Below are 14463 nucleotides of genomic sequence, written 5' to 3'. Positions count from 1 at the left end.
CATCTTTCTCGCTTCATATTCAGGCATTATCGTGGTCATCATGCGAGTGATTCCAACGGGTACGGTAGGAACCGCGGGAAGGCGTTGGCGCTTTGTGGCAAATATATACTTGCTTTTTTTTTAAGTGCGGTGCCATTTAAGTGTTTGCGAGGAGATATATAACGTTGCATTGGTGCAATTGTGGGCGGTAATGTCAGAAAATAGGCCTTTGTTTCCAACTTCTATTCTCTCTTCTCTCAACAAAGGAAGTTTAATGACGGAAGCGATGCCCGATTTTCTATAATTAACGTAACGGTTACACTCTTTCCAGACCAGTACAGTCGGGGGGTAATTAACGTCATTTGTCAGTTGACGCTAAGCAATTAGAGGCACTCGGGTAGCATGGCACGTGGAAGTAACGAAGCGATGACTGTTCGAGAAGAAGAAGAAATGACAGAGAAAGGGACAACAATCTACAGGGGGTTTGTGAACGTTTATTTACACTTTAACTGCATGTTACTAAGCATCTCACACACATTCTGAACACGACATAGAAGTTCACGCGTGGCTTCACATGCTGCATTAGCAATCTCTACACCACATACCAAGACATTCGATTGCTCGCATGTGTGCCAAAACACATGACATATAACATTTACTTGACCAACGCCGAGGTCACCAACAAGAAATACAAACACACTTTGCACAAGACATACAAACACGTATCATTAAGAGAGCGATGGCTACTTCCTCAACGACATACACTAACCAGACATTTTTTTAAGGCAACATGACCAGTGCTAAAAAAACAAACGCAGGTGACGACAAGGACTCACTATAGTTAACGAACAACACAGAACAGCGATGAGTTAAAAGCAACGTAGTTAATACTGTTAATTGCTCATGCGTGAGGCGTTTGCGTGACACACGTGAATTTACAAAGTCGCGTAAAAGGCTTCAGCCTTCTTTGGCTAGGAGCACAAGGACGGGGACAAGAATAACAATGACTTGAAACTAGCACACATTGCGACAACAACAAAACAACAACAAGAAACAGAAAGCACGCTGGACGAGACAGCTACTAACTAATCATGCACACCCATACAACGAAAAGTTGTAGTTTATCAATACGTCATCGTGATCAGTACGCGCGTAGTCGAGCCTGAGACTGACTGTGCTGAAGTATAAATTGTTAGCGTTAAGCTGACTGAAAGTGAGCAAAGTTAGTGGTAAGCTTGTGAAAGGATGCAGCATATAAACAAAACCTATTATGAAAGGTGCGTCTCTTTTAGTGGAAAAACTAGAAGAACGACACTAACACAATTAGTAACAATGATTGCTCGTGCTGGCGAGTGCACTGCTTGGTTAAATACTGAGCATGCTGAGCCTTCGGTGAATGGCACATCGGTAGCCCTCGATAGTTAGCGGCGCATGTTAATGTAAGAGAACGATATCGAAACAGAATGTCTCTCGCTCTAGATGCTGGCGATGTCTCTATGGTTAATGCACACACACGGACTGCCTCATTACACGATATAAGGCACAAAATGTTTTAGTGTTTGGAAAAGTGGACATGGTTTACGTAGAGATCGTTATTGAAATAAAACCGAATACATTACAAAGACGAAAACAAAAAAGACACACACAAAGAAATTCGACGCAGAGGGAACGGACAACATGCCAGACAGGTTGAAAGCTTGAAATGAAGGCTTGAAACGGCTCAGAAACAGTGCTTTGTACGACTACGATCCACCGTCTGGCTAGATCTTATAGGAGTCCCCAGTAGCCAGTCAAGAGGTCCTGATGGTGACAAGTCAAGGGCGAAAGTAGACGTGATGATCGCTTGGCTTCAGGGTTGAACCCTTGTTACCTTGATGGGGACATGATGACAGAGTGGAAAAGAACACTGCACTTATGTGTACGCGGGAATTGACAACTGACGATGAAAGAAAAGTACAATGAGAGCTGTTCATGACATCATGAAAATGACTAATCTTTTCAGAGCCTCCCATATGTTCCGGAGCACCCATTAGCTTATCTTCTTCATTCAGCACCCAATCAGTAGTTGACGCTACTTATCTGGCACCCTCTTGCCGAGATGCTCTCACGCCATAAGACGTATCCTATTGACAGCACTCTCCACTTTGCACGTACCTCCAAGAATACCTGTCAGAAAGCAATGTGAAACCAAGTTATCTAAACCTTCCGTTTGTCTTGCATAATGCTGCTAGTTGGTCACTGACAGAAGGCTGCAAAGGGCTGAATTGATTACCCAGAGGATGAAGGTTATTTTTCGTTGCCGAGACATGCTGTTTGTGCTGCATGCAGTTTTAATGGAGAAATTGTGAATGGTATGTAAAAATTACAAGCGAAACTCTAGGACTACTTCGATTCTTGGTTTAAAAGCAGCTAGCTGTAAACCCATTCACACGAAGCCAAACTCAATGCGGCTGAGGCGACGCGTGGCCGTTCACCGCGACGTAGATTGTAGCCACTGACCATGCAACGGACTACCGTGCCGCGCGCGCTGCGCGTTGATAAGCAACTTCAACGGCGACAATAAAAACAAAAGAAATTACGCAAAAAACAACAAAAGGTATTTTAGAGTGTAACCTAGAATGTTCATATGAACGGTCTTGCGGTTCCTCGAAACGCACACATATGCGGTGACGTAAAGAAAACAAATGTCATTTCGAGTGACTACCACCAGCCATGGCCTCCACCGCCACCGCCGCCGCCTCCCGCTTCCCAGCCCCCTGCGTCCCAGCCCCCGGCGTCCCAGCCCTTGGAGTCCCACCCTTTGGCGTCCTCCCATCCGCCGTGGCCACCTCCTCCTGCAATGTGGGCTGCGCCGGCGTCGATAACCTTCACGGTATGTACGTCGAGATGGGGCTTCCATCCGCCGTGCCATCCACCGCCGCCACCACCGCCGTGCCACCCACCTCCACCATGCCACCCGTGGCCGCCATGCTGGTTCTTAATGATCTTGATAGGTATCGGGATGGGCAGTGGAATGGGCAGCAGCTTTGGCGTAAGGATCTTGGCCAGGATGCCGAGCTTGGCGAGCTTTTTGATCTTCTTCTTGTGGTGAAGGTGATGACTAGCGCTCACTTCTTCCACGATGAGCGCCAGCAACACCATGAAAGTCAAGAACAGGGCGAAGCCCGTTGCTGAAGTAGATCGCTGCATTCCGTTCGAGCCCGCTACGATTCCGAGGTGGAAGATCTTCGCCGAATGCGGCACACCACACACGGGCACTGGGGCCGAAGTCACCGCTCGAATAGTCCAGTCACGGGGATGGGGTACAGCCTTTTAGCCTCGCATCGCTCAGACCAGGGAGAACCACACCGAAGACGTATCCACAGCTGTTCTGGTCTGCCGAGACCACCCTCGCCACACTTATATAGCCGTCCTGCTAACAGGAACCAGGGTGTCCGAGAACACTCAACAGGAGTGGTTCACAGCAACCACAGACAGCTTCCTTCCTCCTTCCTTGGATGGAAGGGCGAGGAACAAGCAGACCATCGCCCCTCCACCGACCCTCTTCCATTCACTCTCCCCTGGCCACCCTTGTGTTGAGCGTGGGGAGGCTTCCAGCGCGTGACCGACATGGTTTTGTGAGTTGACTCTCCAACGATCATCGACACGCCGACTCGTAGAAGCCCCTAACCGGGCCCGCCGTCGTGCGTCGCACGTGTAGCCCGCTGCGCCCTCTTTCTCGAAAGTGAGAGTTTTATTTCCACTCTCGCTCTCACGAGACGAAGAAGCTCACGGGGTCAGTGGGATTTCCCTCGCCGAAAGCCCGACCAACTTCAAGAGTGTGTGAGTGCGTATTTGCCGCAGCCTGCGCTGAAAGTGAAAAAATAACAATAAAACACTGTCCCTTCTGCCTGATTTAGCTAAGGCTGAGAAAGAGAACTGCAGAGTGAGTTGTTCTTGTCTCGCCATGTGGACCTTCTTCCTTCCTGGTTTACTTTGCATCACAGCAGCCGTTTTCGGGCAGTAGGTGAGCGACTGCGAGGGCATCTGAAGTGACTCGAGGTTGCGAGAGAAATTGAACAGCCAGAGAGGACACGGAGTAAAAAAAAAAAAACTCTATTAGGTACACTACGTGGAGTTTCACCCCCCTCGGGTTCTCCTCACTGAGTGGATAGCACGCTGGAAAAGAGAAAGAAGCGCTGACTCGTCTGCGACGATGCTCACAACGTAGCGTTCGCTTTCCGGAAGCAAGAGCGCACCGCCTCCGGCAGCAACACGACAGATCTCCACAGTCGAGAGAGAACGAGAAATATGTCCGGTGCGCCGAGGAGCCTGTGCTCGATAGTGTAGTGGCGAAGCGAATCGAGTAGGAAAATGCATCCTTCCTTTACTAAGTACTATTCCAGGTTCCCTATAAAAAAACTTGATGTCGACCTATTTTTCAATGTTGCTGTTAACGCTACCTTATCTCCCTTATCGCGAGAGATAAGCCGTACCTGTGTGGACGCCGATGTGGCCTTTCGTTCAGGTGCCTATGGTCTCTCCTTCATCTAGCCGACTAAGCACCATTATCAAACGCCGCTGGCGAACTGCTATACAAAGAATGTGTTCGTGGTCGCCAATGTTTATAATTAGATCTTGCGAAGAGAATGCATGTTTCTCTTTCCTATTCGGCCCCACCTCAGGCGCGGACAGCCACGCCGAAAAAAAAATGGCAAAGACGAGAATCCAACAGGAAATAAGTGTGGAAGAAGAAAGCGATCTCAGCCAGTAGTATACGCATGGCCAGTGCGCCAATGTTACAAGGCCCGACAGTCGCAGGCGGCGGAAGAAACTAGTCCCGTTCAGCCACCGTCACATAGGTGGTAGCCACTGAAACTTCGAAGATTGTAAACGCGTCTTTCTTAACTGGGCCCACCGAACTCGATCGAGCAGCCGAGGTAGACACGTTGTCTAAATGAGGAACGAAATTTTTGTCGGTGGGATGTGTGGCGGCCCGTATTCGGAGAACTGGCACTGCGTGCTCTTTTTGATCTTCTGCGACCGAAAATTAGATTGCCTGTTTACTCGCTCGGCCAGCCGCAATCAGGTTCAGCGACGAGAAACGTTTTAGGCCGTTGAAGTTCACCCGGCGCACCGCACATGTTCGTCGGCTCGTTACGGAGTGGTGCTTCCAGGACGGTAGGCGTTATGACCGTGTCCATCGAAGTGAGGATGAAACAGCCAGATGGAAACGTAGTGCTTGGTGTGGTCGCTGACTTCTGACACTTTTGGTGCAGCGAGTGCAGAAAAAAACATTCAGAACATGGTTGAACCTCTGTTACTTTTAACTTGCTTTCACTTGCTTCCATCCACGTATAGTACGAACAATGGTTTATTTATATCAGCTCTCTTTTGTTTATTTATTTAATTATTTATTTATTTATTTATTTATTATTTATTATTTATTATTTATTTTTGTGCCGCAGCCATCGCTATTTCACGTTCGTAATGTGCTGTTAGGTATTCATTTCAATGAGACAGCGATCGGTATTGCACGCAGCACATTTAACTATTACATTTGAACAGAGCCACCATTATACAGTACTTTCAAGTTCTTCAGGGGCGTTAATTGGCGGGTCTGAATCTCGTTATTTTTGTTCACTTCATCGTTCTTTCATTGATGGAGGCTTAGATATACACGTATAAGTCCGCGTATAGAGAAACCAGAGAGGAAAGGTAAATGCGTTAATCAACCGGCATTGTTGGCGGGTTCAAATTTGGAAATTTAACTCAAATGTGGAAATTACGGGATGTAAGAACATATTCTGAATGAAGCAGTTGATACATTCGTTCATCGCAAAAGTGTTTCTGCGTTTGTGTACAGCCACCAGTCTTTGGGACCAACTCGCAGAGGCAAGAAGCCATCGCTGCATGATCTTTTGTGAACCGACGTGAATTTCACTACTCTTTTTAGGCACGAATTATGACGGACTGTCCACAAATTCGTCACATTTAGACACAATTATTTACAGGGTCTCTATTACATTTCTCGAAAGACTATTAGGCAATATGTTGTTGCTTACAAGCCTCAGCAAATAATTGTCGCTACTGCGGAGTGATCGTTTCCCTTCGCCACACCCCCGGAGAAAATAAATCATCGAGGAACGCGCATAAGCACACTTCTTTATGCAACGCGGAATGGGGACTGGTAAATTTATAGACTGAATATCTTTAAGGTGGCACTTTAAGAGACAGAACAGGGGCGTCTCTGTCGTCAGCAGCGAACACAGCTGGTCTCATGCCACACAAGACAACATACAGATTGAGCGGCGTCCCCATCAACCGTGCGGACACAGCCTGCCAGCCATTTCCCAAGGCAGGCTGCGTCCGCAAAGCTGTTGTGGACGCTCAACTAAAATCCGTCCAGTGAGGCACGCGTGGACGAGAGATCACGGCCACCCCAACTTTCGACGTAGGTTGTTGTTTGCTATTTAAGTGGATTTCAATATTGCTAGATATACGGTTTTATTCGTAGTCACGTGGCGTAGACTATCGTGAACAAGAATATATTCTAGCTCACTGCAGTATAGACCTTTGCATTGAACAAGGAGGTCCGGTCTGGCAACTACCGCATTTCTCCTCTCTGGCATGCGGGAGACGGCTTGGAGCGTTGTTGATGCTGGTATGCGGGTTGTTATCGAGCAACTTGCCGTGTATCAAGCCGACCTGCGGGTTTTGTTTTTCTTCATTGCTATGACGGCCATCATCAAGGAACTGGTAATCAAGGAACCACTGCGGTGTTTTTGGGTGCAGTAACAACTACAAAAAAAAAGAAAACTGCTGTCGGCAGAAATATGTTAAGTGCATCACCAGATGCGGACTTTTTGTGGCTGCGGAGTCGTCAAGTCAATTGCATCATCATTTTTTTGTTGACGAGGAGCAGCGGCTTCTGTGACATGCAAACTTAAACAGGGAAGACTTTGTACCTTGCGCAGGTACTTGGGTATGTTCAGAGCACTTCTTTTCAGGCGAACGAACCGCAACGACTTCGACACCGATACTCAACCACGGCTGTGAACGAAAGGTACGCAGCCTACAGCGATTTCCAACGTTTACAATATTCTCCGGTGAAGATCCCCACGTAACATTTCTCTCTTTTGCAGGGCAAAGTACGTGCGTGGCATCGAGAGTCACTTATATATAGGGATTGAAAAAAAAAGAAGATGCCCACGCAAAAAAAAGATCTTCTATAGACCATGTGTTCAAATTGATTTAAATATCAAGCCTACATTAGTCGTTGAAATTTTGCTGATGCCGTGCGTCTGTATATGTCCACACCAATCTAGCCCACAAGCAGTCTCACTTCCAAAAATTCAGGTCGGTACACCTGCAAGCGCTCAAATTTACTCACGCTCGCCGACATTCATCGACGTTAATATCCTCTTCTGAACGTGCGCACAGTTTTCACTGTGACACGTCAAAGTTACTTGGAGTAAATGACGCCGTCTTACGCATGCTATACGCCTTATGTTGAGCGTATATACTAATAATCTTTTAACCAGTTATGGACAAGACTGAAAACTTGAGTCACATATATTGGCACATCAATATGAACAATGAGGAATAAATATATTTATAGTGCCGAAGTTTGCCGGGGTAATTGAAAATGATAAGCAAATATTGGGAAATTCAATGTGAGCGCGAACTTGAACGTAAGTGTTTAAGAAAGCAAATTAGGTTCCTGAATATATTATCCTAGGCTTAATGACCCAAAACCACGATATGATTATGACAGAAGTCGAGTGCTATCACCACTTGACCACCACGGCAGGCAGAAGTTAGGTTCTTTGTATTCTGAACTGATTTTATGATAAAGTGCTATCGAGATGACCATAGGAACCTACATTCACGCTACCTGATACGCCCAAACCCACTCATCGACATTTAGCCACTGTGGACGAGCGAGGGCATGAGTTCTACTTCCGGTCACGTATCTACTGCCATTGCACCTAGGCTCACACCAGCTCACTAACACCCACCCTCCTCAACACAAGCATCCACTCTTACCACCACAACACTCACTCCCTCCATCTCTCCCACATGTAGAATAAGTGCGATCCGGAAGTGTGAGTGAAGATGTATGTGTTGGTGCACGTTCATCAAGGCATATATTTACGGGCTATGCTCCTTAGGGTCGCACAATGTCCGGCTGTTGTCGTCGAGGTTCGCCTCGGCGTGGTCTCTGGTCGAAGCGCAGGTGCGAAACATCTGCACACAGTACCATCTACAGAGCGTATACATATAGCACACGTGTGGTTTGAAAAAAAAAACTAAAATCCGCAACACTATAAAAACACTGTCAGTAAACCACCCGTCAATGAAAGAATATGACAGAACAAAAGGTTGTTCATCAGAACAAAACAGACGGCCACGATTCATGACCTCATGCACACTACTTCACCCCATTATCACTATTCTCTCCGCGGATCATCAGCCATTTTTTTTTCCACTCATACTTACTCCTCAACTCATACTTGGTCACGGGTACTCGTGAGCAAGTTGTATACGATAACCCATGCTTTCTCATATAAAGGTGGACAATTGTTTTCTTCATAGCACTTCAAGCGAGGAATATTCGTCGAGGCTTCGACAAACAGCACGCACCGTTGTAGTACACTATATACTACGTGCTGCGCCTATAGCCATGAAGTGTTCATATAGAATTACCCGTTTGCCAAGTCGCAAGGTAATGCTGCTCGTGGCTGTTCAATGGAAAGCGCATGTGCTACTAATTTGTCTGCCATACACTTTGATGGATATTCGCGCACTTAGCAATCACCGTGCCACTCACTCGACGTACCGCCAACATCAAGATGGGAGCCGACAGATGGAAACACGGAGTGGGATAAGTAGAAGCACAGGTATTTCCACTGACAGGGCGCGGGTTTCACTCTCAGCCAGCAATCAAGCTACTGCTCCATGGCCACTGTTACGCCTATGTGTGTATGTATATATACTAGACGTATAAATTTCTGTTTTCTATGAGCCTTTTTCTTAAAGTTCGAAATAATTAAGTGGTGTGAACTACTTATTAAATTAGTTATCAAATAGACAAAAAGCAGTGGTTAAGCGAGCATGAAAGTGTGAAACCTTTGCGTTTGTCTTGTTTTAGCGCTAAAGTGAACCATAATTCTATAGGGGTCTGAATGTGTGTATCTGTATGATTTAAAGAATGGCTCCGTATAGCACTGTGACGGAAACCTCGGCGCGCCGTTTATCTTTGACACACTCGCCGAGTAGGTCACACGCAAACTATTTAGCAATGGAGAGAAACGAAATAGAGGGATGATTACAGATAGCTTGACGTCGCTAACTGTGAAACAACCTGGGGAAGTGCACAAACGTTAACCCAGATGCCGTTATCCTAACTGCTGCCCTGTCAGGGGCGCAATCAAGCGCGAGGCGCAGTGCTCCGAAACGGCAAATTGCGCCCATTACGCGTACAGAAGGGGTTTTCCTTAGTGCCGCGCTGGACACGTGATATTGTGCCTGCGATGTAGCATACACGCGGACTCATCGATCATCTCACTGTGTCTCCTCTCCTAATGTGATGAAGCGCAAGGCACAGTCTTCACGAAAAACGTCACAGAAAGAAGAAGCCGAACAATCGTTTCGCGTACTTCAATGTCTGTTGTTCGAGGAGCTGAGTGAAGGGAACCAAATACTTAGACAACTTATGCCTTGTGTTCAAATTGAACACATTCGGTGCACCTGACAGGAATCGCGAACATCCCCACTGACACGTTGTGTGAGTGTTTGTAGAGCTCCTGTGAATGTCAACAAATGAATACTTGCGTTAGCCTCTTTGCACTACACAATGAATATGGTCCGGAATTGTTCGTTCTAAAAACAGCAGGGTTCACATTTTTATAAGTAATCATATGTACGAGAGATTTAAAACCCGAAGCTGCAGCTATGTGGTTTATATTGCTAAACAATGAAAGCCACGCATGTTATTCCCGCGCATAGTAAGCCAGCTGATACATATAATCATCACACAAGAAAATATTTATGTTTACTGATTTCAACACACCATAGACAATTTCTGTATAACACAACTAACAGTGTGAAACCAAACCTTCTTTTCAACCTGGCTTTCAGTTTTCCGAGCCAGTGACGCATCTTCTAGGGCTCTTGGTAAATGAGACTTCCTAGAAGGTCATTGCCCAGTGCCTTGCTATAAGGACTCACAGAGAGGCCTCGACAATGCTTGACTAATTACCCCGGAGAGCAAAGTATGACAGAAGCCGTCGGTCATGACTGTGCGACACCTCACCGGACAGCAACTGAAGGATGTTGAAACTGCCACAATCTGTCTCATCTCTTATTTCAATGGTCTTCTTGTACGTGTAGACTCACCTTCACAAAAGAGCTAACTTGCCTCGCGAATGCAAATACAGCAGAAACAGATCTTCGGCCACGCACTATGGCCGAAGCGCGGCGCCAGAATGTAAGAACCGGTAATAGCGGCTCCCGGACGTATTTACGCGCGCGCGCTGGCACGCGTCGTGGGGCCAGACGGTGTGCACTCGTCCGGTCAACGGCCCTCGCTGGCCGGACTTGGCATCAATGACCGGGGACGAAAGACGGTTCTTTCGGGCTCGTGCGGGCGTCCCGGCGTCTTTACTGGAGGGAGAAAGAGAGATCGAGGGCTCGCGAGAGAGCTTGAACTTTCGCTTTCGAGGTCACCGTGCGTGCGCCGCTCAAGACGGGGACAAGGCCGGAGACAAAAAGGGCGCGCTCTTACAGCTCTTGAGCGGGACTCGTGTGCGCGTACCCGAAAAATTCTTGTTTCTAAACCCGGAGCTCGTTGACGAAAGTCCCGTTGAGGGGGCCCGGTTCCGTGTCGGGTCTGCAGGACCACCAGAGGTTGCCAGGGCTTCAACTTGGGACAGCGGAATGGCTTAATGTAGGTTAAGCGTTCGTGCTTCTTTGGACTACTTAGTTAGCAGCCGGAAGATGCAGCGAAACAAGATAAAAAAAACGTTGGTGCGGTGAACCGGTGGTCTTTTCCCTCTTGTATCGTGGTTCTATTTTCCGTGGTCTCCAGCGCAGTCTTTGTGAACGAGCGAGTCATTTGCAGATCATCTCGTCGTGTATCGCAAAAGAAAATAAAAATAAGGGGGACCGCCCAACAGTCCGCAGTCTCGTCCTCGGCGTTAGCCAGACGCGAAGCCAGGCCTGCGGAACCCTCCGGTCAAGAGGTTGTCGAAGGTCACCGAGTCCAAGCGTATTCTCTCGCGGAAGTCGTCGAATGAGTCTAAATTCGGAACCGACGTCGAACCATCGGCTTCCTCCCACGTGCCACGTGAATCAGCTTTACTCCGTGACCGTAGCGTCAGATGGGAACCGTTCGCCATCGTGACTCGGGCGCGGGCAGGTGCGGGCGGACACTGTAACGGGAGGGACCACGTGTTGGCGGTATAGAGGACTCCCGCCATCAAGAATCGGTGTCAATTGGAGCCTACGCGCAAACCCTCGCGGGGAGTGGCTGGGGCTGCTCGCCGATGCTGGAACTAAGGCAACTTCGGAGGCCAAGGTGCTTAACTTGAGTGAATGTGATGTGCCAGTCAAGCACTTGGATGTGTTGAGTAAAGGTCCCAAGTTTTGTGTGGAACCGGCCCTTCGCCCGGCAGAGCTGGTTTCGGTTTCAAGGTCTGTGGCTCGAAGAGTGCCCGAGGACAGCAGGACTACTTGTGTGGCGGAGTGCACCGATGTTCTGCTTAAGCATAGACCAAGGCGAGTGCATGATATTGTCATGTCTTCGGTTGTTGATTTCTTGCATTCCTCTGGCCTCACTTGTGTAGTGTCCGACAAGGAAGGGTTCTTCGTGGTTCTGACTCGTGGTATGTTTTCCGAGAAAGGAAGCGTGGCTATTGCTAAGAATTTTCGCGAAGTGTCGCACAACCCTTCCAAGATAAAAAAGCAAGCAGTGGAACTGCTCAAAAGCCTAAGTTTAGATAAACTGGTCAATAAGGTAAAGAAAGAAATGGGTGATACTCTAGATGTTTTCTTTACCGCTAAGACTCATAAGCCTGACATTCCCTTCCGTACAATAGTTTCTGAAAGGAACACTTGGCTTCAAATAGTGTCCCGATATCTTCAAAAGAACCTTGAATCTCTGGTTGTGGCTGACCCTTTTCAAGTGGCTAGTTCGGATATACTCGTAGATTTTCTTAGGAACAACGACTCGGGAGGCTTAAGGGCATTTAGCCTCGACATCGAGGATCTTTACTACTCCTTACCGCAAGCCCCTCTTCTGCAGAGTGTAAAGGAGTGTATTGGGAATCAAGAGGACGAATTTGAGTTCACCTCTCGTTCAGGTGTGTCAGTTGAGGGGTTCCTCGAGGTACTGAGGTGTTACCTGGAAGCGACACTCGTCACTTGGAATGGGAAAGTATTTGTTCAGAATTCTGGCGTATGTATCGGTTCGTGTGTCGCGCCTATTCTGAGCACAATATTTTTGGCAAAGGTGGACAGGGCTATACAGGGTAGTCTTGTTGATCTGGCAATCAAAGTGTTTCGTTATGTTGATGATTACTTGGTTTTCGTGGACAGGTGTGTTTTTATCAGAAAAATGATTGATGTAATGAAGGTGTTCAGGGAGCAAGGGCACGGTTTGACGTTCACATGTGAGGTACCCCGGAACGATGCATTGCAGTATTTAGACCTCCAGTTAGCATTTAGCCCTGATGGTTTATGCTGGCGATATAAACCAAGGTCTCAAAAGGGCTTGCTTGACTACCAGTCTGGTCACTCCAGACTTGTAAAGAATGGAATAGCCAGCTCCTGTATCCGGTCTGCCATCTCAAAGTCATGCCCGCACCTGATTCGACAAAGCATGTGTGAACAAGCAGTTAAGTTGCGGCAGGCAGGGTACCCTGATGCTGTTATAGCCGCTGTTAGTGAAAGGTTGCTTAAAACCATAAGAGCAGGTGGTAAGCTGGTGGCGACGGAAAGATGCAAAGGGAGCAGACCTTTCTCGGTAATCCCTTATATTCACGGAGTGTCCCACCGGTTTAAGAGAGTGGCGGCACGCTTTGGCGTCAACGTGGTGTTTTCAGCCAAAAGTAAACTGAAGGATATTTGCCCGAGACTGCAGCACCGTGAAAATAAAAAAAGTGGTAAAAAAGGCAAGTGCACAATGAGACATGGCATTCGTTTCGTGTCTTGTGTAAAAGGGGTGGTATACGAGACGCCCTTTTCGTGCGGACACGTTTACGTGGGCCAATCTGGGCGGTGTCTCAATATCCGTCTACGCGAGCACCACAGCTCTTTGAAAGGCACACCGACATCCCACTTGGCATTACATTGCCGTCAGTGTGGCTGTACTCCAATGTTCGATCAAACAGCTGTGCTATTCCGTCACAGAGAGCAGTTAACCCGAGAATTAGTTGAGGCCTGCTTCATCCGAAAACGTGGCGAGAAGTGCGTGAGTCATCCGTCTGTACTCCTTCACGATAAAGAATTTTCATTCCTAATGAGCACGTTTTCATAGTTTCACCGAGGTAAGCATGCGCAGTTGGTGTCACATTTTTCGTTTGTAGGGTTTTTCGGGGGGCTGTTAAGTTTTTTCTAAGTTTTCTTGGTTCCATTTACTCATGCGCGTTTACCTGTTTATTTCCTGATATTACATTTTTTGTTTTTGTATGACGTTGTATAACAATATATGTGTAAAAAAGTAGGCGTGAGATTTCTGTGATTTGAGTTCGTATATATTCATGTGTGTTTCCTAATAAACTTGGTTTGAAGTTAGCGCTCGTGTTGTCTACGTTTCTTTCTTTTGTTTCCGTTCTGTGGCGCTAAGATTTCTTAGTCATGCATCGTTACCAACCTGCCCAACTCGCCGCACTCATCAGTCTTATTTCTAGTACGAAGGGCTCTGTTATTTGTTCTAACGTTTTGCTCTCTAATCCCAGCCTTCTCACGTCACTGATCGCAGTGTATATATGTCGAGCCCGGACGGCGTCTTGGTATGCTAAGACGTCTACGTGTCCCCCCGATCTTCAGGTGCTCGTTGGCGTGTTGCGTCCGTCGGCGGGACACTCCAGAAGGATGTGCCGTTTGCTGTGCTCGGAATGGTGGCATCAAGTTCGTTTCCTCAAGGATTGCTTGCGGTTGACGTGTCAACAGGATTTAAGCCCGCCCCAAGTGAACTACAAATATAATCTGTGGCTGAAGCTTTGCAACCAAGTTACTGAGTGGCTATGGAACCAGGTCAGACCCACGCTTCCTGCAAGAACAAGAACTAAGGCAACTTCGGAGGCCAAGGTGCTTAACTTGAGTGAATGTGATGTGCCAGTCAAGCACTTGGATGTGTTGAGTAAAGGTCCCAAGTTTTGTGTGGAACCGGCCCTTCGCCCGGCAGAGCTGGTTTCGGTTTCAAGGTCTGTGGCTCGAAGAGTGCCCGAGGACAGCAGGACTACTTGTGTGGCGGAGTGCACCGATGTTCTGCTTAAGCAT

At 47.5% G+C, this 14463-nt stretch overlaps 1 protein-coding gene across 1 annotated transcript; it reads right to left on the bottom strand.

Moving 5' to 3' along the window:
• Positions 1 to 453: 453 nt before the first annotated feature.
• On the bottom strand, positions 454 to 3386 carry LOC119172893 (uncharacterized). Its single transcript, XM_075893700.1, has one exon. It carries the CDS (start codon positions 3166 to 3168, stop codon positions 2680 to 2682), a length of 489 nt encoding a protein of 162 aa, XP_075749815.1. The 5' UTR covers positions 3169 to 3386; the 3' UTR covers positions 454 to 2679.
• Positions 3387 to 14463: the final 11077 nt, after the last annotated feature.

The sequence above is a fragment of the Rhipicephalus microplus genome, chromosome 4, assembly GCF_043290135.1.
Source record: "Rhipicephalus microplus isolate Deutch F79 chromosome 4, USDA_Rmic, whole genome shotgun sequence".
NCBI lineage: Eukaryota > Metazoa > Arthropoda > Arachnida > Ixodida > Ixodidae > Rhipicephalus > Rhipicephalus microplus.
The sequence above is the reverse complement of the archived record's forward strand: the minus strand, read 5'-3'. Positions and strand labels throughout refer to the sequence as shown.